We start from the raw sequence: 26,396 nt of genomic DNA, 5'->3' as shown, positions 1-26,396 counted from the left end.
TTTTTTTTTTGCATCTCTTCTTCAATAAAGGTACAATAGTCACTACCCTCCAGTCTACTGGCACCTCACCCATGATATATGATGATGCAAATATCTCAGCCTGGGCCCACACAATTTGATTTCTTGTCTCTCAAATGTTCTTGGATGTACCTGGTTGGGCCCTGGAGATTTGTCTACCTTCATATATTTTAAGATATCCAGTACCTCCTCTACTGTAGTGCAGACTATACCCAAGACTTCCTCATTAATTTCCCCTAATTTTGAAGTCTTCATGTCTTTCTCCACTGAGAAAAGAGGAGAAATATTCATTAAGGATCTTACCCGCCCCCTGCAACTCCATACAAATATACTTTTGTGTTTGTTTGATTTTATTCTCAATCCAGTTACTCTTTTCCCCTTAATAAAGAGAATAAAGAAAAGATATACATAAAAAATTATTGAAGAAAAGACAGCTATAAGGAATACAGAAAAACTGGTAACGATGTTAACTGTAGAGCATATGAAAATATGAAAGCTATAATCAAGCGGGAAATTTGGATTGCCAAAAGGAAGATTGAGAAGGACATTGCTGATGTTGCTAAGACTGACCCCAAGAGACTGTTTCAATACTTCAGTAGTAAACAAGCAGGAAGTTTAGTGCATTAGGAATAATAGTGGTGTTAAATTATGCAGAGAAGGATATAGTGGATATTCTTATATTTTGCTAAAGTATTCACCTGTGAAGATATTAGCAATATGCCAGTAAGTGTGGCGAAAAATAAGGGTACTTTAATTGACTTAGAAGGTGAGGTCCTGCTTCAGATGAAAATGTTGAAGTTAATAAATCTCCACGACCAGACAACATATATCCAAGGTACTTAGAGGACTGTAATTATATACATAAATCTCTAACATGTATTTTTCAAAAGTAATTGAAGTCTAGTGAAATCCCCAAGGACTGGAAATGGGTTAAAGTTGTCCCACAGTACAAGAGTGACCACATTGATCCTGGTAACTACAGACCAATAAACTTAACGTACATCACAGCTAAGTTAATGGAAACAATAATAAAGAAAGAATAGGCAGGAAAGAACAGACATGCTAGCAGAAAAGGGAAATCGTGTTTTACTAATATGCTGGAGTTCAATGAAGAGGCAACTATAATTTATGATAACAATAGAGCAATTGATATCATTTACTTGGACTTTCAGGAGGCTTTTGTCAAGGTTCCTCACCAGAGGCTAATAATCGAATTACAGGAGGTAGGGGTTCAGGGTAAGGTGTGTGAATGGGTGCAGAATTGGCTCAAAAACAAAAAAAAAGTTATGGTAAGAGAATCATTTTCACACCTAGATGTTTTTAAAAGTGGGGTTCTACAGGGATCAGTTTTTGGGCCGCTGCTGTTTGTAATTTACATTAATGATTTGGATAAGCACATAACAAGCTAGTAATGTTTGCCGATATCACAAAATTAGGAGGAAAGGGTTGATAACATTCAGGCAGCAGAATCAATAGTTAATCTAAACAAAAACCAGATGTGGGCAGCTAAATGGCAGAAGAAATTTAATGCAAGTAAACGTGAAGTATTACATATAATATAGGTAGAAATATTAGATACAAATAACAATACGGGGTCTTCAGTTAGAAAGTGCATTGCATGAGAAAGATTTAAGCGTCCTGGTAGATTCATCACTATCAACATCTAGGCGATGCACAGAAGTAATTAGGAAGGCTAACAGAATGTTGGGCTATACAATATGCTCAGTGGAGTTCAAGTTAAGAGACATTCTCCTTAAGCCCACACCTTGAAAACTATGTATAATTTTGGTTTCCATATTGTGAAAGGGATGTGAAAGCACTGGAGAGAGTCCAGAGAAGGGTGACTAGACTCATTCTAGGACAGAAGGGTATGAGCTATGAAGAAAGATTGAAATAATTAAATCTTTTAGCCAAAGTAGACGTCGAATGAGAGGAGACGTGATAGAAAGGTATAAGTAAAGTGGATGCCAGCTGCTACTTCAAAATTATTCCATTATCGAAGACACACATGGAGACTGGTTAAAGGGAGATTGCAGAGTAACATTAGGAAGTGTATCTTTACACAGTGAAATGTGGAAGCATGGAACAAACTACCTAGTTTGGTTGAGAGTAGTACCTTAGAGACTTCCAAATCTAAACTCGGTAGTTACTTCAACACACCATGTGAATAGGAATTTGGCAAGATTTGTTGGGCCGAATGGCCTGTCCTTGTCAAAAACTTCATAATGTTCTAATACACTTATAAAATCTTTTTGGTTCCCATCAGTCCCATTCCTGCATCTAGTTCCTTGCAAGCAACAGGAATTCTACAGATGCTGGAAATTCAAGTAACATACATCAAAGTTGCTGGTGAACGCAGCAGGCCAAGCAGCATCTATAGGAAGAGGCGCAGTCGACGTTTCAGGCCGAGACCCTTCATCAGGACTAGTTCCCTGCAATCTACTTTCTTCCTTATATCCATCAATTCCACCCTAATACACAAGAGACAATTTACTACAGCCATTCAACACACCTATCAGAATGTTTTTGGTGGAAAGCCAAGCCTGAGAGGAGGTCAAGGTCCTTCCAGGTCACAGAAAGAACATGCAAACTCCACACAGGCAGCAATAGTGAGAAATGAACACAGGTCATCAGAACTGTGTGTCAGTAGCCTTACCAAGAAATGGTAGGCTACATGCCATTTTCTGTCTCATGGGATAGCCTGATAACCACAGCAGAAATTTACATAGTGGCCACTTTATTAGGTACACCTGTTTGTTAATGCAAATATATAATCAGCCAACCTTGTGGAAGCAACTCAATGCATAAACACATGCAGGCGTGGTCAAGAGGTTCAGTGGTTGTTCAAACTAAACATCAGAATGGGGAAAAAATGTCATCAAAGTGACTTACTGTGGAACACTGATCTCCTGGGATTTTTATGCACAACAGTTTCTACATTTTACAGAGAATGGTGCGAAAAGACAAAAAAAACCAGCAAGAGCAGCAGTTCTGTGGGTAAAAATGCCTTGTTAACGAGAGAGGTCAGAGAAGAATGACAAGCTGATAGGAATGCAACAGCACTCAAATAACCACGCATTACAACAGTGGTGTGCAGTAAAGCATCTCTAAATCCACAATACATTAAACCTGTGGGCCACAGCAGAAGACTACACCAGGTTCCACTCCTGTAATAAAGTGGCCACCGAGTGTAAAGAAACATAGAAAATAGGTGCAGGAGTAGGCCATTCGGCCCTTCGAGCCTGCATCGCCATTCAGTATGATCATGGCTGACCATCCAACTCACAACCCTGTACCTGCCTTCTCTCCATACACCCTGATCCCTTTAGCCACAAAGGCCATATCTAACTCCCTCTTAAATATAGCCAATGAACTGGCTTCAACTGTTTCCTGTGGCAGAGAATTCCACAGATTCACCACTCTCTGTGTGAAGAAGTTTTTCCTCATCTCAGTCCTAAAAGACTTCCCCTTTATCCTTAAACTGTGACCCCTCGTTCTGGACTTCCCCAACATCGGGAACAATCTTTCTGCATCTAGTCTGTCCAATCCCTTTAGAATTTTATACGTTTCAATAAGATCCCCCCTCAATCTTCTAAATTCCAGAGAGTATAAGCCTAGCCGATCCAGCCTTTCATCATATGAAAGTCCTGCCATCCCAGGAATCAATCTGGTGAACCTTCTTTGTAATCCCTCTACGGCAAGAATGTCCTTCCTCAGATTAGGGGACCAAAACTGCACACAATACTCCAGGTGTGGTCTCACCAAGGCCTTGTACAACTGCAGTAGTACCTCCCTGCTCCTGTACTCGAATCCTCTTGCTATGAATGCCAGCATACCATTCGCCTTTTTCTTTTTTTTTTAATTTTATTTTTATTTGGATAAGGAATTCACAATTATCATGTACTTTTTTCACACATATAACCTTTTCCATTTTTTTATATGTATAAAACTACAATTATTTACACATTCTTAAGTACACATTGAGATGATATAAAAGGAAAATAAACATTTAAATAGATAATTATGTACTGTGGTAAATCTAACCTATTAGGCTAAGTAATGAAATTAGTTGTTAAGAAAAATGGTAATAATAGTTTCCATACAACCCTTCTGGACCATTTCCACTGGTCCAACATGTTGCATACAAGCCTATATACCAACCATTGTAGGTGTTTATATCTCAATTTGTTCATGCTTGTTCCTGCCCACAGACATAATTATCCAATCCCTATGTACTTATTTACTTAATTTTTTCTTTTTTTTTATCCCTTTCCCAAATCTTTCCCTTTACTTGTGTTAATTCTCTATTTTCCAAAAAAAAACAAACATTTAGACTAGGGGTGCTTACGTTAGCAATATTACTGTGTTGATGAGAAGAGCAATATAAATCATTAGGAGAGTCATCTAAAGTCTGCTCGCATTGGGGTTATATATTCAATCCATTTATTCCAGATTTGATAAAATGTTTCTTTTTGAGTTCTCAGGGAGTAAGTCAACTTTTCCATTTTAAGTATTTCCAAGATAATTTCGTACCAATCTTCTAATGTAGGTGGTATTGGATTTAGCCATTTTCTAGTGATTGATTTCTTACTTGCCGCTAAGAGGGCCTGCAGCAACTTTATATCTTCCTTCTGTTCAAGGAACAATACATGCCCTAAATAGAGCATCTCAAAGTTCAGAGGTATCTGGGACCTAAGTACCTTAACTAATATTCTATGAATACCTTCCCAAAATAGACTTAATTTAGAGCAATCCCAGAAAATATGAAAATGATTTGCCTCCTTGGAGCCGCACCTTCTCCAACACATCACATTTGTATCTTTATATTTTTCCTGATATGGGGTCTTGAAGTATCTTATAATGTTTTTCCAACAATGTTCTCTCCAAGTCAAAGAATTAGTCGAGGACCATTGAAAGCTGCAGATTTTCCCCCAAGCCGCCTCTGAAAGTACCAACCCCGCTTCTTTCTCCCACTTCTCTTTAATATACAGTGTATTTACATTTTTAGCATGGGAGAGTGCATTATGTAGGTGAGAAACTAATTTACTAGGTATTGAACTGCAAGCCGAATTCAGAATCTTGAAAAATTCTAATTCTACTGTTGATAGGTCTGTATATCTACAACTCTGGTTAACATAGTTTCGTATTTGAAGGTACCTAAAAAAGTCATTATGTTCTAGGCCATGTTTGTCCTGCAGGATTTGGAAACTTTGTAATACTCTTATATCTATAAATGAGAGGTAGGTTGTAAGACCTTTCTTTATCCATAGCTCAAATCTTTTATCTCCTCTGTTGGGAAGGAATTCGGTATCATATGCACACCATCTAAAGAGTTTTAACATGTTATTAATTCCACATGAATTAACCACCTTCTGCCATACTTTTAATGTAAGATTTATCCAAGCATTATTAAATTTTTCCAACTGGGCCATCAATCCTTTGTCAGCTATTGAGGCCCGGAGAGGAAAACTGTCAACTAATCCAAATTCTATTTCCTTCCATCTAGCCTTATATTCCCTATTACACCAATATAACAGAGGGGTTATCTGTGAGGCATAAAAATAATTTCTCAGGCAAGGAAGAACCATACCTCCTCCTTCCTTCCCTAACTGTAAGGTGTTATATCGAATTCTAGGTTTCCTTCCTTGCCAAATGAAGCGGGAAATCCATTTGTCCCATTCCCTGAATTGATTATCATCCACCTCCACTGGTAAAGTACGGAAAAGATATAATAACCGAGGAAGAATATTCATTATTATAGTATTTATCCTTGAATTTAAACTTAAAAAGGGGATAAGATTCCATCTATGCATATCTGCTTTTATCTCTGAGATTAATGGCCCATAATTTACCTGTGACAGTGTTGAAAGATCCTTCGGCAGGGTTATTCCTAAATATTTTAATGATTTAGCTTCCCACTTAAGATCGTATGTATCCTGCAATTTTTTGGATGGTGTATAATTTAGGGACATAACCTGCGTTTTCTTTACATTTATTTTATAACCTGATATTTTCCCAAAGTCATCCAACAGTGTAAACAATCCTATAAATGATTTTTCTGGTTCACTCAGATAGACCAAAACATCATCTGCGAATAACGCCACTTTCTGTTCAATCCCTGCCACCTTGATACCTTTTACGATTTCGCTCTGTCTTATTAGTTGGGCAATTGGTTCAATATATAGCGCAAAAAGGAGAGGAGAAATTGGGCATCCCTGTCTAGTGCCTCTCTCTAAAATGAAGGAGTCAGAGAGGTCCCCATTTATCTTAATTCGGGCTGTAGGGCTGTCATATAGAGTCTGAATTACTTTAATAAACCTTTCTTGAAAGCCGAATCTTCCTAACACTCTGTATAGGAATGCCCAACTAACCGAATCAAAAGCTTTCTCAGCGTCCAATCCTACTACCATTGTCTCTGTCTCGTTCTTATTAACCTGTTCTAATATGTGCAGAGTTCTCCTTATGTTGTCCTGTGTTTGTCTTTGTTGAATAAATCCAGTCTGGTCTAAATGGATTAGGCCAGGTAAAAGCTTTTCTAATCTGCGCGCTAATATAGATGTAAATAGTTTGTAATCTAAATTAAGAACACTAATTGGCCGATAATTGCCACATTCTAGTTTATCTTTACCCTCTTTAGGAATAACTGAAATAATCGCTTCTCTCCAGGAAGGTGGAGTTTCTCCTCTCTGCAAGATCCAATTAAAGGTGTTAAGCAGTAATGGGGCTAACTGTGTCTTCAGGGACTTGTACCACTCTGAGGTAAACCCATCAGAACCCGGGGACTTTCCAGCCTTTAACCTAGAGATGGCCACGTTCAGTTCTTTGACAGTTACTGGTTCTAATAAACTTTCATTTTGTAAATCTGTAAGTTTAGGTAGATCTAAAAAATTCAATACACTGTCTATATAGGGCTCATTGGGGGCCCGGGGTTGGGAGTACAGCTCTCGATAATATGTTTCAAAACTCTCTTGAATTTTCCCTATTGTACTCTCCACAAGCTTTGTCTTTGGATTCTTTATTTTATGAATTGTATTGTCCGCTTGTTGTTTTCGTAATTTATATGCTAATAATCTAGCTGATTTACCTCCTACTTCATAATTCTTTTGTCTCAGGTAAAGAAAATTTCTTTGAGTTTCCAACGTATAAATATCATCAATTTCACTTTGCAATTTCCTAATTTCCTGTTTTCGATTTTAATTACTTTTGTTGCTATCTACAACTTGAAGTTGTTTTAATTTTCCTTGAAGGTCTGCTAATTTTTGTGCATTGATTTTTTTCATGTGAGTAGTAATGGAAATAATTTTCCCTCTCAGTACAGCTTTCAATGTATCCCATAAAATCACTGGTGATGTTTCTCCCGTGTCATTAAGGTCTAGATATTCTTTGATTTCACCCCTTACTCTCTCCATTACTTTCGGGTTATTGAGTATATGTGAGTTTAGCCTCCATAGTGTTTTCCTCATTTTCCTTTCCAGGATTAGAGACATAGAGACTGGGCTATGATCCGACAGATCAATTGTTGCAATATTACAGTTTTTTATCCTGAGTCTATCTGTATTAAAGATAAAGAAATAGTCTATCCTTGAATAGGCTGAATGAGGGAAAGAGTAATATGTATAATCTTTACTAGTAGGGTGTAATTCCCTCCAGACATCTATAATTCCCAACTCCTCCATCAATGAATTCACTTTCCGAGTCAGAGGTTTATTCTGAGTAACTATTCTTGAAGAATCTAATATAGGATTTAATCTAATATTAAAATCCCCTCCACAAATTACTACCCCTCGAGAACTGACCATTAGGTCAAAAATGTGTCGATAAAATGACCATTCACTACCTGGAGGAGCATAAACATTCAGCAATGTTATTTCTGTACCTTCTATTCTTCCTGTGATTTTTACAAACCGTCCTTCTTTGTCTCTAGTCTCTGAAATATGTTCATAATTAAGAGTACTTGATATTAAAGTAGCTACCCCTCTTTTGTGACTCAATTTATATGATGAATAAAATATATGCTTAAAGCCCATTCTTTTTAATTTTCCATGTTCAGATTGGCTCATATGTGTTTCCTGGAGGAAAGCTATTTGTGCCCTCTCTTTTTTCAATTTAGACATAATCTTATTTCTTTTAATTGGATTCAAAACCCCATTAACATCATAGGAAATTATTTTTACCAATTCAGTTTGCATTTTTCTCTAGAAGAAAAAAAACACTCTCCTTTTCTAACCAAACAGTAAGCAATCCCTTCTCAACAGTAAACCAAGACATATAACCACACCCTAGACATTTCTGAACGTATAACATTTGAAAATTTTTCCCGACTTCCCACAGTGAGGCCTGAGCACCGACCCGCCTCAGTTCAGAGGGATAACCTCTATCTTCACCCTGTGTTAGAGGGCCCTCAGCAGTTTGAATAATCATAGAGAATTTTCTCCTATTTATGTCTCGACCATATTGCTATCATTCAAGTTATTCCGCCTAGTTTATTTTCAGTTACCAGTTTTCATTTTACTTTTAAGTCCAATTTACTCTTTTCAGTCATTTCTCTTAATTAATCTGTATTCTCTGTACATTCGCGTCTGAATATTTGCAGCTTTTCCTTGTAGTTTGACACTCTGGTTCGAGTGGAGCGTCCTCGCCCCACTAACTGCCACGACTTCTGCCGAATCCTCTCCAGTAGCGACTCCGGTTGGGTGATAACTTTAATAGGTAGTCCCCGGTCCGCCAGGTCCAACGTTGCCTCCTCCACCGTAGTGTAAGTTTTTGTCCCTTCGTCGTAAAAGACTCTCAGCCGAGCTGGATACAGGGTCTGGAATCTGATGTTGTTTTCCTTCAGTACTCTCCGTGTTTCCATATATTCCTTCCGTCTGGCAAGAATCCCCGGTGCGTAGTCGTGGTCTAAACTGATTTTGCAGTTGTTCCACATGAAACCTTTCTTTTGCCATGCTCTTTTAAGCACCTCTTCCTTCGTTCTGTAACTGAGAAATCTGATCAGAATCGATCTGGGCTGGGCGCCTGCCGGAGGCTGTGGTGCCAACGCGCAGTGAGCCCTTTCTATCTGTAGGTCTTTTGCGGCCGGTATATCAAGGTTCTCTCTAAGCAGCTTCTCCACGAAGGGAATCATCAATCCGGGTTTACTTTCGGTTCCTTCGGGAACTCCGTAGATCCTCACATTTTCCCTTCTCAAGCGGCCTTCTTGATCTATTAGTTTCCACTGGAGCTGGTCTTGTAGCTTCAGCATTTCTGCTATCACTTCCTCGGCGTTTTGTAGCTTCTCTTCAATTCCAACAATCCTCGCTTCGGCTTCATCTATCCGCGAGTTAGTTTTTACTATTTCTCCTTTAATATCTTCCAGCTGTTTGCTGTTATCTTGTCGGAACTCGTGAATCTCTCCGAGAATCAAAGACAGAGTCACCGATTCCCCCTCATTATCTCCGTCCTGGCTTGCCGTGGGGGAGCTAGGCCTGTCGCCTTGCTGCATCTCTTTATGTTTATCAGCCTTCGAAGCGGACTTTTTATTCTTGTTCTTAGACATCATCCTTGCCCCTTTTATTAATATAGTTATGCAATATTAAGTATTTGTCTAAATTCGATTTTGGGGCAGTTTACCTTCTTTTTTGTCGAGAGACCTTTTCCTTACGCGGCCATTCCCTTGATGACCCGGAAGTCAGCACCATTTGCCTTTTTCACTGCCTGCTGTACCTGCATGCCCACTTTTAATGACTGGTGTATAATGACACCCAGGTCTCGTTGCATCTCCCCTTTTCCTAATTGGCCACCATTCAGATAATAATCTGTTTTCCTGTTCTTGCCAGCAAAGTGGATAACCTCACATTTATCCACATTAAATTGCATCTGCCATGAATTTGCCCACTGACCTAACCTATCCAAGTCACCCTGCATCCACTTAGTATCCTCCTCACAGCTAACACTGCCGTCCAGCTTTATGTCATCGGCAAACTTGGGAGATGCTGCATTTAATTCCCTCGTCTAAGTCATTAATATATATTGTAAACAACTGGGGCCCCAGCACTGAGCCTTGCGGTACCCCACTCGTCACTGCCTGCCATTCTGAAAAGGTCCCGTTTATTCCCACTCTTTGCTTCCTGTCTGCCAACCAATTCTCTATCCACATCAATACCATACCCCCAATACCCTGTGCTTTAAGTTTGCACACCAATCTCCTGAAGAACTGAAAGAGTTTTGACCGAAAACACACGAGAATTCTTCCCCATTTCCACTCGAAACATGTTGTTTTATCCACTGACTTCCTCCAGCAGATTGTTATATCACAAATCACGTGAACATCATCATCTAGTGTGCAATGCCTCAAATAACCCCCAATATGATAATTCCTTTCCCTTTTACTGCCAAGGATAAAATGTTCATACAAGCTCTTTTTATTAGTCTGCCTAGCATCATTTACTTCTTTGTTGAAAAATAGAATTAACTTACTTTGAAGTTTGTCAAGTAATTTTGATCGTGAAGCTGTCCCTTTTCCTTCCCACTCTGCCTTTGCTCTTAGGTCATCTGTATGACTGCACATGAGATACCTGTAGTATTAGAAATTATCTATAAACAACCATATAGGGAATCATAACTGATAAAACAAAAGAATGCCACAAAAATTTGAAGCAACATTGAATTCTGCTAACGGAGTAAGATTCTCTTGTGTATCAGCAGCATTGTACAAGTACTGATAATGTAATTGATCTAGAAGCAGGTATCACATTTTTAACCTGACCCTAGCAGACATAAATATCACTTACAGGAATGGATTTTTACAAAATCAGGTTGTGTACTTACCTACGAGTCCAGTAGAGATTCTCAATCTATTCTACCCTCAGCATTATTTCGAACACTTGGTTTTTACAGAAAAATGTGGGTGGGAGAGATCAATCTGGTTATCTGTTTGCTCAAATATCAAATTCAGAAGTACTGACAACTATCAGAACACATCTCATTTTAAGAGAAAAAGCAGAAAACTAAATGGGTCTTCCCTTGAGCAGTGAGATGGAAAACTCTACAAATGAGCAAAAAGAGACATCAAAATTAGTGACATCTTTCTTTGAGGCTCTGGTAAAGGGTCTTTGCTTAAACATTAACTCTATTTCTCTTTCCAGTAATGCTGCCTGACCTACAGCATTATTCCCAGTATCTTGATCTGATGCTTAATGTATATTTTATTTTTGCCATTAATGTAGTAAATGGAACCATAAGAAAATATTTCAGGTGACTTCAAATTATCAGGCGAACATGGTGGGTCACATCTCAAATAGGAGATAGTTATTCTAATGATGATGTCATGACATTTTTCCCTCAATGACAAAAAAAAACAAGAGCTAGACATTGGCTAAGAAGTAGAGGGTGGGGGTGGAGAGAGGGTGGTGCACGCTTCTGTTTACATCAACAGTACTGAGGTAAAGAGGGCTGAGAGTTTCAAGCTGAGGAGTGACTATCACCAAACAACAGGAATTCTGCAGATGCTGGAAATTCAAGCAACATACATCAAAGTTGCTGGTGAACGCAGCAGGCCAAGCAGCATCTATAGGAAGAGGCGCAGTCGACGTTTCCTCTTCCTATAGATGCTGCTTGGCCTGCTGCGTTCACCAGTGACTATCACCCATAGATTGTCCTGATCCAACCATGTTGTTGAGCTGCAGTGAAGCTCATCAATGCTTCTACTTTGTCAGAAAGCTCAAGACATTGGGTGTGTCCCCTTTGACTTCCACCAATTTTTATCAACCACAGAAAGCAGCTTACATCATAACTTGGCATGACAGCTGCTCTGCCTGTGACTGCAAACATCTGCAGAGCTGTGGACACAGCTCATTAAGTGTAATAACAAGGTAGAGTAAATAGAAAGAGATCGACTTCACTTAGCAATCAAAAGGCAGGAATATAGATTTGAATAAATCAGTTAACTAGGCGCCATGGTGGGATAGCAGTTAGCGTAATGCTATTACAGCTTGGGCCATTCCAGAGTTCAACTCCAGTGCCATTCTGTAATGAGTCTCTGTACATCCTCCCCACAGAATGAGTGGGTTTTCTCCAGGTCCTCAGGTTTCTTCCGAGAGTCCAAAGACATACGAGATAAATTAACTGGTCATTGTAAATTGTCCTGTGATTAGGTTAGAGTTAATCAGATTTGTTGGGGTTACTGGGGCAGCATCGCTCTAAGGGCCAGAAGGGCTGTAATACTAAATAAATAAAGTCTGCCTTTCATGGGCTCTGTTTAGACAACTCGCTGTCTCAGTAAAGCAGCCAGCATAATCAAAAACCCCATCCACTCCAGATGTTCTCTCTTCTCCCTCTCCCATCAGGAAGAAGATACAAAAGCCTTTAAACATGTACCACCATGCTCAAGGGCAGAGTCTACCTATTATAAAACTATTAAACACTTTCTTATTAGGCCAAGATGGAGCTTGGCTTTACAACAGACCTAATTATGATCTTCACCTTATTGTCTCTGTAATCATAACACTATTTTGCATTGTTTTGCTTTCCCTTATTCTACCTCAATGCATTGTTGTAATTAACTGATTTGCATGAACAGTAAGCAAGACAAAACAGTAGCAGAGTAGCTGACAGGCAGGAGGCAGCAAGTGGGAAAAAAGGGGCTTTCTCTGGTTGGCTGTCGGTGACCAGTGGTGTTCCTCAGGGGTCAGTAAAGGACTGCTCCTTTTCATTGTTTGCCAGTGATTTAGATAATGGAATTGATGGTTTTGTGGCAAAGTTTGCAGAAGGAGCGAAGATAAGTAGAGGAATAGATAGCCCTGAGGAAGCAATGCAATTGCAGGAGTTCGACAAATTGGAAGAATGGGCAAAAGAGTAGCAGATGGAATACAGTCTTGGGAAATGTATGATAATACATTTTGGTAAAAGAAACAATAGTGCAGACTATTATCTAAATAGGAAGAAGGTTCAAACATCAGAGGTGCAGAGGGACTTAGCAGTCCTCGTACAAGAGTCCCAGAAGGTTAATTTACAGATTGAGTCTGTGGTAATAGCGGCAAATGCAAAGTTAGCTTTTATTTCAAGAGGAAAAGAATAAAAAAGCAAGGAGATAATGCTGAGCCTTTTTGGGTCCCATATCTCAGAAAGGATGTGTTGTTATTGGAGAGTCCAGGGGAAGTTCACAAGGATGATTCCAGGAATGAAAGGGTTAACATATGAGGAGCATTTGGCAGCTTTGGGCCTGTACTCACTGGAATTTAGAAGTGTGTGTGGGAATCCCATTGAAAGCTACCGAATGTTGAAAGGACTAGATAGGGTGGACGTGGAGAGAACGTTTCCTATGGTGGGGGTATGCAGAACTAGAAGGGCACAGCCTCAAAACAGAACAGAGGTAGGGAGGATTTTTTTTAAGCCAGAGGGTAGTAAATCTGTAGAATGTTCTGTCACAAACTGCGGTGGAGGCCATGCGTATATTTAAGGCAGAAGTTGATCGTTTCCTGATCAGTCAGGGCATCAAAGGATATGGTGAGAAGGCATGTGTATGGGGTTGAGTGGGATCTGGGATGGCAGCGCAGACTCAATAAACCGAATGGCCTAGTTCTGCTCCTATGTTTTATGGTCTTATAGACAAGTTTTTCACTATACTTTGGTACACGTGACAATAGGACGACCAATTTACATCCCAGCAGTTATGCAAGAACTATTTTTAGACATTACGATACATCTTAAAGACATCTAATTATCCTTTGTCTTTTGACCAGAATCTCAAACTTCGCAGCTTAACCCTAGAAAATGAATGAGAGAAGGTGGTTAACTGTTACAGTTAAAAGGTAGGTTGTATCAAAAATCTTCAAATATTTATCTAAGTACTTTTGAAATGTGATGAGGGTTTCTTTCCATCCCCCCCGCCCCCCGCCCCGGAGGCAGTGAGCTCCAGAACCTCTGGCCAAAAAAAAATTTCCTCATTGCTTCTCTATACCTCAACTTATTAATTTAAATCTACAACTCCGCTGTTTGATTGCTTAGTGAAATAAATCTTTTTATTTACCCTACTTTGGATCCTATGTTTTTACATTTTTGACTAACTTGTCATGTGAAATCTTATCAAAATCATTAATATCCATGTTGACTACTTGCTACATCCTCAAAAATTTCAATCAATTTAGTCATACACAAATCCATATTGGCTATGTCTGATTAAAAGCAACCCTGATGTTTCAGCTTCACCATATGAAGATAGGAAAGTTACAAAACTTTGCAAGACTACTGTTCTTCACATTAAAATTAATGAATATGGGTAAGAATTTAAGGGTAGGATTAAAAACATGACAGGGTTTTAAATTATATTTTGAAGCCATGGGACAGCCACTAATAATAGGAGAACATTGCAAATTTGTCACTGAGACCAACATCACTTATACCAACCAGAAGAGACTATTGTAGAGATCCACTCTGGGGTGAGACTATCCCAATGCATCCAAAAAAACACAACTCACAGTTGTGCAAGAAACTTTCAACATTTTCAGATGAAGATTCTCAGTTCAACTCTCCTACATACCCACTAAGAATGTGTATTCGCTCTGTGTTGTACTTCAAAGGAGTCAGTTCACAACGCAGAACCTGAAGGGCTTCTAAAACCTTGCCATCTTCCAGATATTCTAAGTACTTCTGCTGCAACAGTAAGAACTTCATTTTCTGGAAGAAAACAAAGACATGAAAAAATAAAGATCAGATATTTCACAATTTACCACTTGTAAACTCAATTTAGTGAATTTTGATTTCTTAGCCACACAGGAAAAAGTAATATGGTCCATTCAAGTCTATGTTGTCCGTCAGTTTACCTAATAACCTGTTCCTTCATCTGCGTATGAACAACTTCCTGATTCTCCTACCTACTAATAATAGAGCACAATTTACAGAAGCCAACTAATCTAAAACTCAGCACATGTTTATGATGTGGGAGGTTATTAAAATTCCCTGGAGAAATCCAGGCAGTCACAAGAAAAACTTACACTCCATTCAGAAAGTACCCAATATCAGATCTGGAACCACAATGCCAGACTGAGACAACTGCACCAAATGGAGCACCACTGTGCCGCCAAAAGCTAAATTCCAAGGCTGAAATCAACTCTTGCAGACATCACTCTTTGCAGATTAAAAAAAAATTTTTTTTTGAAGGTAAAGTATTGTAATAACAGGAATATTCAACTATTTTAACTCAGTGGTTCATTTTTATCGTAACTTAATGTCACTCCATCAAAATTCTGACACTATGTATCACCATCAAATCAAGGACACATTATACCATTAGTCAAAATATATACAATTAGGTCACAAGACCGTAAGACATAGGAGCAGAATCAGGCCACTCGGCCCATTGAGTCCATCATGGCTAACTACCCCTCTCGATCTCATTCTCCTGTCTTCTCCCTGTAACCTTTGATGCCCTTACTAACCAAGGACCTATCAACCTCTACTTTAAATATAATCAATGACTTGGGTTCCACAGCCATCCATGGTAATGAATTTCACAGACTCACCACCCTCTGGCTAATAAGGAAATCCCTTCTCAACTTTGTTCAAAATGGACACCCCTCTATTCTGAGGCTGCGCCCTCTGGCCCTACACTCACCTACTATAGGAAATATCCTCTCCATATCTACTCTGTCTAGGCCTTTCAATATCTGATCAGTTTCAATAAGATTCACCCTCATTCTTCTGAACTCCATAAAGTACAGGCGAAGAGCTATTAAATGGCCCTCATACATTAACCCTTTCAATCCTGGAATCAATCTTGTGAAGCTCCTCTGGACCCTCTCCAATGCCAGCACATCTTTTCTTAGATAAGGGGCCCAAAGATGCTCACAATACTCCAAGTATGGTCTGACCAATGCCTTATAAAGACTCACCATTACATTCTTGCTGTTATATTCCAGTCCTCTTGAAATTAATGTAACTTAGTAGTTGCCTTCCTTACCACCGACACAACCTGCAAGTTAACCTTTAGGAAATCCTGCATGATGACTCCCAAGTCCCTCTGCACTTCTGGTGTTTGAATTTTCTCCCCGTTTAGAAAATAATCCACATCTTTATTCTTTCTACCAAAGTACATGACCATACACTTCCCTATATTATATTCCATCTGCCACTTTCTTGCCCATTCTCCCATCTAAGTCTTTTGCAGACCCCCTGCTTCTTCAACACAACCTGTCCCTTCACATATCTTTATATCATCTGCAAACTTGGCCACAAGGCCATCAATTCTATCATCCAAATCATTGACATATTATGTGAAGAAGTGGTCCGAACACTGACCCCTGCGTAACACTACTGATTACCAGCAGCCAACCAGAAAAGGCCCCCCTTTTCCCCAACTCTTTGTCTCCGGCCAGTCAGCCAATCTTCTACCCATGCTAGTATCCTTCCTATAATAGCATAGGCTCTTGTTTTGTTAAGCAGCCTCATGTACAGCACCTTGTCAAGGGCCTTCTGAATGTTTAAGTAAATAATATCCACTGGCTCTTTGTCTATCCTGCCCAACATTTCTTCAAACAATTCCAACAGATTGTCCGGCAAGATTTCCCATTAAGGAAATCACGCTGACTTTGGCCTATTTTATTCCGCACCTCTAAGAACCCTGAAACCTTATAATAAGACTCCAACAACTTCCCAACCACTGAAGTTAGGCTATCTAGTCTTTAATTTCCTTTTTTCTGCCTCTCTCCCTTCTTAAAGTGTGGAGTGACATCTGCAATTTTCCAGACCTCTGGAACCACTCCAGAATCCAGTGATGCTTATAAGATCATTATTAATGCCTCCACAATCCCTTCAACTACCTCTTTTAGAATGCTGGGATGTAGTTCATGTAACTTACCTACATTCAGACTTATCAGCTTCCCAAACACCCTCTCCTTAGTAATACAACTACACTCACTTCTGCCCCCTACTATTCTAGAGTTTCTGGCATACTGCTAGTGAAAACTGACACATGATACGTATTTACATTCTTCTGCCATTTCTTTGTCCCCCATCACTACCTCTCCAGTGTCATTTCCAATGGTCAAATATTCACCCTCACCTCTTTCACTCTTTCTACTGCATATATGAAAAAAATTGGTATCCTCTGATATCTTTGGCTAGCTTACCTTCATATTTAATCTTTACTCTCCTTATGATTTTTTTTTACTTGCCTTCTGTGCTTTTTAAGTTTCCCAATTCTCTAATTTCCCACTAATTTTTGCATATATGTATATGCTTTCTTTTGCTTTTACTCTGCCTTGAAAAAGTATTCAGCCCCCCACAACTAATTACACATTTTACTGTCTTATTTTCTAAACTTAAAATATACTGAAGTAGGATTTATTGAGCTAATATACAAAACATTGCACATCATATCAAATCAAAAGAAAAATTCCAAAACCTGTCAACAATTAACTAAAAATTAAAAACCAAAATTGTGAGCTTGAAAGTATTATTCCCCTTTGTAATTACTACACTAACTTTCCTCAGGTGCATTATTACCTTAACAATCTACCCAATTTGTTGATGTAGAAAACTGGAAGATCAACTGTTTTCAATGAATTAATAAGAATAAATAGTCCCTTTCTAAGGTCCGACAATATTGGTAGATTTTCAACAGACCAAACCAAAATGAAGACGTCCAAGACAAGTCAGGGAAATGATAATAGAGAAGCAGAGATCTGAGGAAGGGTACGAGACCATCTCAAAGGCACTGAACATACCACAGAGCTCAGTGCAGTCCATCATGAAACAGTGGAAAAAATATGAAACCATAGCCACACTGCCTAGGTCAGGTTGTCCCTCTGAGTGAGCAGAAGTTGAGTGACTACAACTGGAGATGAAGTTCATGGCTCCACAATCTCTAAGGCCTTGCACAAAAAAAAAGGGAATTTATGGTAGTGAGACAAGAAAGAAACCCTGGCTTAAAAGAAAATGTCCTTTCCCTGTAAAGACTTTGCAAAGCATCATTTAGAAGATACTGTAAAGATGCAAAAGAAGGTCTTGTGGTCAGATGAGACTAAAGTGGAATTTTTTAGCCTCAATACTGAGTGGTACGTGGTGTAAATCCAGTATGCACATCAGCCAGGTAACACATACCAACAGTAAAGTATGGTGGAACTAGCATCATGTTATGGAGATGCTTTTTAGCAGCACGGACTGGAAATCTGGTCAGGGTTGATGGGAAAATGAAAGCTGTTAAATACAGAAAGATCCTGGATAAAGAACTGCTAGCCTCAGCCAAAAATCTTAACTTGGGAAGGAAATTTGTCTTTCAGCAGAACAACGACCCTAAGTACACTGCCAGAGCAACCATGGAGTGGCTTCAAATGAGGAAAATTGATGTCCTTGAGTGGCCCAGAGTCCTGACCTTAATCTGATCAAACATTTCTGGCAAGACCTCAAGATTGCTGCTCCCCAACTGGCACAGTTTGAGCAATTTTGCAAGGAGAAATGCCAAATCTTGCTCCATCATGTAGTGCAAAGCTAATAGACTTAACCAACAAAGTACTGAGCAAAGGGGTTGAATACATTTGTAACTACAGACATCTCAGTTTTTGAATTTTTAGTTTTCATGCTTTACAATTTTCCCTGCTTCTAGGGCTCTACTGTGAAAAGGGGAGGATGTGATTCACAAATAAAAATTTTCAGTTAAACTGATCAAAATCCCTGGTTGCAATACTCATTTATGTGACAAAGGTTTGGGGGTCTGAATATTTATAATCTTCTCTGCTCCCCTAACCACCCTCTGCAAGGCTCTTTTGTCGACAGCACTGCAGCTGGAGTAACAGGTTGTGATGCAAAAGGTCAGCACACTCTTAACCACGCCTCTGCAGAATGTAGTTAAGATGTTAGTGGGGAGTGATGCTTGTTTAAGCTTCCTCAGAAAGTCCAAACTCTGCTGGGCCTGCTTCACAATCACAGTGGTGTTCCTGGACCAGGTGAGATTGTCTGAGATCTGCACCCCAGGAACTTGATGTTTTCCACTCTCTCCACTGTGCAGCCACTGATGCTGAGGGGTGTGTGCTCAGGCTGAGACCGTCTGAAATTGACAATCATCTCCTTGGTTTTGGTGACGTTAAGCATCAAGTTGTTATCACTGCACCAGCTCTCTAGGTGTTTGACCTCCTCCTTGTACATTGTTTCATCATTTTTGCTGATGAGCCCCACCACTGTGGTATCATCTGCAAATTTAATGATCAGGTTCTCCTTGAATCTGGCTGCACAGTCACGTGTTAGCAGTGTAAACAGCAATGGGCTAAGCACACAGCCTTGTGGGGATCCAGTGCTCAGTGTGATGGAGTCAGAGATGTTCCTGCCAACACGGACTGACTGTGGTCCCTCTGTCAAGAAATCCAGAATCCAGCGACACATGGCAGTGTTAAGGCAGCGACAGTTTCTCCACCAGTCTCTGCAGGATGATGGTATTGAACACTGCACTGAAATCAATGTACAGGATTCTAAGTGCACTATGAAATCATCTACCTTATTTAATATACTGCATGCATTCAAATATCACTGAGAATAGAGAGGCAGATAACTTCAATACCAACTATGCCGTTCTAAGCCCATTCACTCCAGCTCCCATCCCCCGCCAATTTAGCCTAATCCCTTCCCAGCTCTAGAAAACACACCCGCAAAAATATTGGTGCCCCTCAGGTTCAGAAGTAACGCCTCCTTTTTGAACAAGTCATACCTTCCCCAGAAGAGATCCCAATGATCTAGAGATCTTAAAACCCTGCTCCATGCACCACTTCCTCAATCTATGCTGTACAGTATTCCATTAATGGCTAATGGCAACCATCATTATGTCAACAATGTAAAAGAACTTGATGCCTGGTAGAGCTCCTAGCTTTAGGACTATAGATATATTACTGTCATATGGATGACAATGACTCAGAAGCTTAATCAGAATCCAGAAATACAAGCACAAGTTCTACTGAGAGTTCATGATAAAAACAAATGGAAAGACAGGCAAGTTGTGTAGAGAGAGATAAGAATTGACATTTGTGACTTACTGGCCTTCTTCAAAGCTGTGAGAAATTTAGAAATAGGCAAGTTTATACTGTACTTGCAGAGAAATGAGAAGTTTCCAGCAGTAGCTGAGTTTTGTATTTCAATTCCAGGTTTCCTTTTCTCTCCTGCCTCAATTTATACATCATCCAGACAAATAAACTGCCATTAACAAGCCTTCAGTTCCCAGTCTACACAATGTCATCCATCTTCTCTTGGTCCAACGCTATTACAGACAACTCCTATTTTCTCACCTCCTCTAACTGTTCTGCATTAAAATGGACGTGGTAACAAAGACTAAAGAAGACAGAATGGTATATGTTGTAAACATGTGAAATTCTGGAGATGCTGGAAATCTAAAGCAACAAAATGTTGGAGGAACTCAGCAAGTCAGACGGCATCTATAGATATGAATAAACAGCTGACGTTTTGGGTCGAGATCCTTCTTCAGGACTGGAAAGGAAGATGGGAAGACGCCAGAATAAATAGGTCAAGGGAGGAGGAGGAGGATAACTAGGTAATAGGTGAAACCAGGTGAATAGGGAAGATAAAGGGTTAGAGATCAAGTAATCTAAAAGGAGAGTGGACTCAGTTGAAAGGGAAGGGGAGGCTGGAGGAGGTGCTAGGTAGGTGAGAAGAGACAAGAGGCCAGTGGGGAATAGAAGAGAGAGGGGAGGGATTATTTTTAAACCAGAAGGAGAAATCAATATTCCTGTCATTGGGTTGGAGGCTACTCAGATGGAATATAAGGTGTTGCTCCTCCACCCTGAGGGTGGCCTTGGCTTGACACAAGAGGAGGCCATGGACCGAAGTCAGAGCAGGAATAGGAATTGGAATTAAAATGTTTGGCCTCCAGTAAGTTCCCCTTTCGGCAGGTAGAGCGGAGGAGCTCAACAAAGTGGTCCCTCAATTTACAACGGGCCTCAACAATAGGTGGCACGGTAGCTTAGTGGTTAGCACAACACTTTACAGTACCTGGGTTCAATTCCCTCTGTTGCCTGTAAGGAGTTTATATGTTCTGCCCGTGACTGTGTGGGAAGAACGATGTCCAAAGACATACTGGTTGGTAGGGTAATTGGTCAGTAAATTGTCCTGTGATTACGCTGGGGTTGAATCAGAGGATCGGTGGGTGACATGGCCTGAGGGGCCGGAGGGACCTATTCCGCAATGTATGGAGAAGACTGGTAGCATAGTAGTTAGCACAATGCTTTACAGTACCAGTGGCCTGGATTCAATTTCCACCTCTGCCTGTACAGAGTTTATACGTTCTCCCTGTGACTGCGTGGGTTTCCTCCGAGTGCTTCAGTTTCTTCCCACAGGTAGGTTAACTGGGCATTGTAAATTGTTCGATGATTAGGCTAGGATTAAATTTGGGAGTTTATTGGGCAGTGAAGAATGAAGGGCTGTAAGAGCTTATTGCGTGCTGTATCTCAATAAATAAATAATGCAGGAGAGGCTGCACTGGGAACACTGGCCACAACAGACGACCCCAGCAGATTCACAGGTGAAGTGTTGCGTCTCCTCGAAGGACTATTTGGGGCCCTGAATGGAACTGAGGGAAGAGGTGAATGGACGGGTATAGCACTTTGGCTGCTTGCAGGGAGAAGTGTCAGGAGGAAGGTTAGTGGGGAGGGACGAATGGACAAGGGAATCATGGAGGGAGTGATCCCTGCAGAAAGTGGAGAGAGTGGATGGAGGTAAAGCTATGTTTGGTGGTAGGATCCCTTTGGAGATGGTGGATGTTGCAGAGGATGATGTGTTGGAGGCAGAGGCTCATAGGGTGGTAGGTAAACACAGTTGTTCAGGAAATGGAGGAGATGTGGGTGAGGGCAGCATGTATGGTGGAAGAAGGGAAACACCATCCCTTGAAGAAGGACATCTCTGACGTCCTGGAAAGGAAAGCTGCATGCTGGAAACTACTGTGGTGGACGCAAAGGAACTGCGAAAATGGAATAGCATTTTTACAGCAGACAGGGTAGGAACAGCATTGTCTATATGGAATTTTGTTAGGCACTTGACAAGGATTTTCCATGGTCTGCATGCTCAGAAGCTTAAGGTGAGCTGGCGAATTTGGATCCGCAAATAGCTTGCTGTTAGGAGGCAGAAGGTAATCGAAAAAGGATGCTTTTCTGATTATAAGGTAAGGTAATACTAAAGCAAGTAGCTTTTTCCTATTTACTCTTTCAGGGCCATTTAATTTTATGTAGTTCAGCTAATTCCCCCACAACCCCTGGTTCCAGTTAATTCAATTTTTCCTAATGGTTCCAATTTTCCAGTTTCCACAACTGCATAAATCTATCTAGTCATGCTTTCCTGTAAATGTGGTGACAAGAAACAGTACTCTCTATCTAGTGTAGCTAGTGTCACATACAGTTCTTGCATGAAGGCCCTGCTCTTGTATTCTACACCTTCATAATGTTACATAGCACCAAAACAGGCCCTCTGGTCTAGCACATTCATGCCAATTATCAAGTACCTATCTACACTGATTCCACTTACTTAGCACTTATTCTGTAGCCAATGGCATTTCACGTGCTTGTCTATGTAATCCTTAAATGTCCTGACAGCATTCTCTCTTCCCTCACTCAAGCAGTGCATTCCAATTCCAACCAAACTCTGAATGAAAAAGTCCTTCCTAAGATCCCCTCTAAACATCTTCCCCTTTGCCCTATGCTCTACTTTTACATTCTTTATGGGGAGATGTTTCCTACCATTTACCCCATCAAGTCACTCAGACTTTCACATGCCTAAGTCAGAACCCCTTCAGTTTCCTTTTTGCCCAAGAAAAACAAACCCAGCCTATCCATTCTCTCTTCATAACTGAAATACTCCATCCCAAGAAACATCCTGATGACTCATCTCTGCATTCCCTTCGGCAGAATTTACCCTTCCTATTCTGTAGTGACCAGAACTGTATACAGTATCCAGACTATAGTGTACTCAATGACTTGCAAATGAAACATAACTGCAGAGAGTCCCCTTACCCAAGAGGGAGTACAATGAAGGTTCACCAGGCTTGGCAGTTTTGTTATATGGGTAGAAATTGAATGCACTAGATCTGTATTCCCTTGAGTCATACAAGAGAGTAATATAGAGATACAGCAGGAAAACAGATCCTTTGGCTCACCAAGTCTGCACTGACCATCAAGCATCCACTTTTACACCATACTACCCAACTCATTTTATACTCCACACATTCCCTCCACTGCTGCAGAGATTCTATCACTCACCCAACTCGAGGAACTATTTATAGTGGCTAACTAAACCAGCAAAATATACATTTTCAGAATGTAGAAGGAATCAGGAACTCCCAAAAGATAACCCATTTAGCCTTAGAGAAAATATGAAAACTCAACACAGATGTCACCAGAGGTTAGGATTAATGGAGCTATGAGCTCTACTAACAAAATGAATGTGAGATCTCACTGAAACTTAAAACCACCAGGGAGCTTGAATGAATAGATACAAGGAAAGAATGAAGTTAATATGCAAGTACTGTACTAGCAGTTGAATGGAAAGTGCTGTCAGAATAGAAGTGGTTGATAGAGATGAATGAGAAATTTAGGGAATCACAGGGGAGCAATCACTTTAAAAAGCTGACCCCCAGTTTCCTCTTCCATTGCCATCTTAGAACTTTGCTCTTGGGGAATTGTTTCCATATAACCACAGGAAATGCAATGGCCATAAACGTTTCTCCTTCTCTCACACCAAGCAGTCTCTCCAAGTGAAGTAACAAAGTAAATAACAGGAGGTATGACTGGTGCAAGCAAGAAGTAAACCATGAAGTCTGAAAGAAGGGAGAAATAGTACAATTTTAATATGCAAAATAGAGGCTGGAAAGTTGAATTCAACGTCGAAATCTATTATGTGTGAAAGGATGAAGTGCTTTCTCTTGAGCTTCATGTGATCTCCTGGTCTACTGACCCAAGATGTAAGATTGAATCCCATTATGGCAGTTTAAAAATTTACATTCAAGAAATGAAATAAATCTGTACAGAAGATAAGACCATAAGATAAAGGAGTCTGCTTTACCATTTCTTCATTGCCGATCCAATTTTCCTCCCAGCCCCAATCTCCTGCCTTCTCCCTGTATCCCTTCATTCCCTGACCAATCAAGAATCTATCAACCTTTGCCTTAAATATACATAAAGACTTAGCCTCTGCACCAAAAGAATTCCACAGATTGGCCACTCTCTGGCGAAAGAAATTCCTCATCTCCATTCTAAAGTGACGCCCCTATATTCTGAGGCTGGGTCATCTGGTCTTAGACTCTCCCACATCCACTTTATCAAGGCCTTTCACCATTTGACAGGTTTCAATGAGGTCACCCCTCTTTCTTCTGAATTCCAGTGAATACCGGCCCAGAGTCATCACATGCTCTTCATATGGCAAGCCATTCAATCCTGGAATCATCTTCATGAACCTCCTTTGAACACTCTCCACTTTCAGCACATCCTTTCTTAGATAAAGGGCCCAAAAACTACTCACAATACTCCAAGTGAGGCCTCACCAGTACTTATATAAAGTCTCTTTAATAATATTTGCTAGCTTACTTTTGTATTCCATTTTTATCTTCTTAATGAATTTTTAGTTGCCTTCTGCTGGTTTTTAAAAGCTTCACAATCCTTCCTACTAACTTTGCTCTATCATATGCCCTCTCTTTGGCTTTTATGTTGGCTTTGACTTCTCTTGTTAACCACAGATGTGTCATCTTGCCTTTAGAATACTTCTTCCTATTGGGGATGGATATATTCTGTGCTTTCCAAATTACTTCCAGAAATTCCAGTCATTGCTGCTCTGTCGTCACCCCTGCCAGTGTTCTTTCCAATCATTTCTGGTCAACTCCTCTCTCATGCCTCTGTAATTCTCCTTATTCCACTGTAATACTGATACATCTGACTTTAGCCTCTTCTCAAATTTCAGGGTGAATTCAATCATATTATGATCACTTTCCCCTAAGGGTTCTTTTACCTTAAGCTCTCTAATCAATTCTAGTTCATTGCACAACATCCAATCCAGAATAGCTGATCCCCTAGTGGGCTCAATCACATGCTCGTCCAAAAGGCCATCTCATAGGCACTCGAGAAATTCACCCTCCTGGAATCCAGCACCAACCTGCCTGCATATTGAAATCCACCATAACTATTATAACATTGCCTTTTTGGCATGCATTTTCTATCTCCCATTGCAATTTGTTCACCACATAATTACTACTGCTTAGTGGTCTGCATATAACTCCTATCAGTGTCTTTTAACCCTTGAACTTCCTTAGCTCTATCCACAATGATTCAACACCTTACAGCCCTATGTCACCTCTTTCTAATGATTTGATTTCATTCTTTGTTTTTAACCAACAGGGCAACGCCCCCGACTCCTCACCTGCTCTTTCGATATCCTTGACATTAAACCCCCAGCTATAATCTTCTTTCAGCCATGATTCAGTGATGCCTAAATCATACATTCCAATCTGCAACTGTGCTACAAGTTCATCAACCTTATTCTGTGTACTGCACGCATTCAAATATAACACCTGCAGTCCTGTATTCACTCTTTTCGATTTTGTCCACCTTTTACATTGCAACTTGACCTGTTGACTGCAATTTTGCCCTATCAAAAGCCTCTCCTCACTATACATTGCCCCTATAAACCAGCTACCTCGTCTTTAGCATCATCATCCTCCTTTCCTACGATATTTTTTGCGTTGAAGTATATGCAGCTCAGGACACTGGTTCCACCATACTCAATCTTTTGATTCCTAACTTTGTCTGAGGTCTTACCAACATCTGCCTCAACAACTTCTCTATTAACTGTACTGGAACTCAGGTTCCCATCTATCTGCAACTCTAAACCCCACCGTGCAGCATTAACAACCCTTCCCACTGGCTGCAAACAGTCCCTTCTGTACAGGTCCCAACTCCCCTGGAAGAGAGCCCAATGATCCAAAAATCTTATGCCCCTCCCTCCTACACCAACTCCTTAGTCACGTATTAAACTGTATACTCTTCCTAGTTTCAATAACACATTGATGAAGGAAGAGCAGTAGATGTAGTGTATATGGATTTCAGCAAGGCATTTGATAAGGTACTCCATGCAAGGCTTATTGAGAAAGTAAGGAGGCATGGAATCCAGAACTGGCTTGCCCACAGAAGGCAAAGAGTGGTTGTAGACGGGTCATATTCTACATGGAGGTCGGTGACCAGTGGTGTGCCTCAGGGATCTGTTCTGGGACCCTTACTCTTTGTGATTTTTATAAATGACCTGGATGAAGAAATGGAGGGATGGGTTAGTAAGTTTGCTGATGACACAAAGGTTGGAGGTGTTGTGGATAGTGTGGAGGGTTGTCAGAGGTTACGCGGGACATTGATAGGATGCAAAACTGGGCTGAGAAA

At 40.2% G+C, this 26,396-nt stretch overlaps 1 protein-coding gene across 5 annotated transcripts in view; it reads right to left on the bottom strand.

Moving 5' to 3' along the window:
• The window catches only part of LOC134342406 (WD repeat-containing protein 26), a 159,314-nt gene that overhangs the window by 99,123 nt on the left and 33,795 nt on the right, over positions 1–26,396 (bottom strand). For all 5 annotated transcript variants that reach the window (XR_010017017.1, XM_063040494.1, XM_063040495.1 and 2 more), the window contains exons 4-5: positions 14,534–14,670; positions 10,474–10,571 (exon numbers count right to left, since the gene is read on the bottom strand). Coding sequence is in view for 4 of the 5 variants with exons in the window: in XM_063040494.1 (XP_062896564.1) it covers positions 10,474–10,571; positions 14,534–14,670 (235 nt within the window). In the remaining variant the exon portion in view is untranslated. The remainder of the gene's footprint in view (positions 1–10,473; positions 10,572–14,533; positions 14,671–26,396) is intronic.

This window comes from Mobula hypostoma, chromosome 2 (assembly GCF_963921235.1).
Source record: "Mobula hypostoma chromosome 2, sMobHyp1.1, whole genome shotgun sequence".
NCBI lineage: Eukaryota > Metazoa > Chordata > Chondrichthyes > Myliobatiformes > Myliobatidae > Mobula > Mobula hypostoma.
This window is presented reverse-complemented; position numbering and strand designations above follow the sequence as displayed.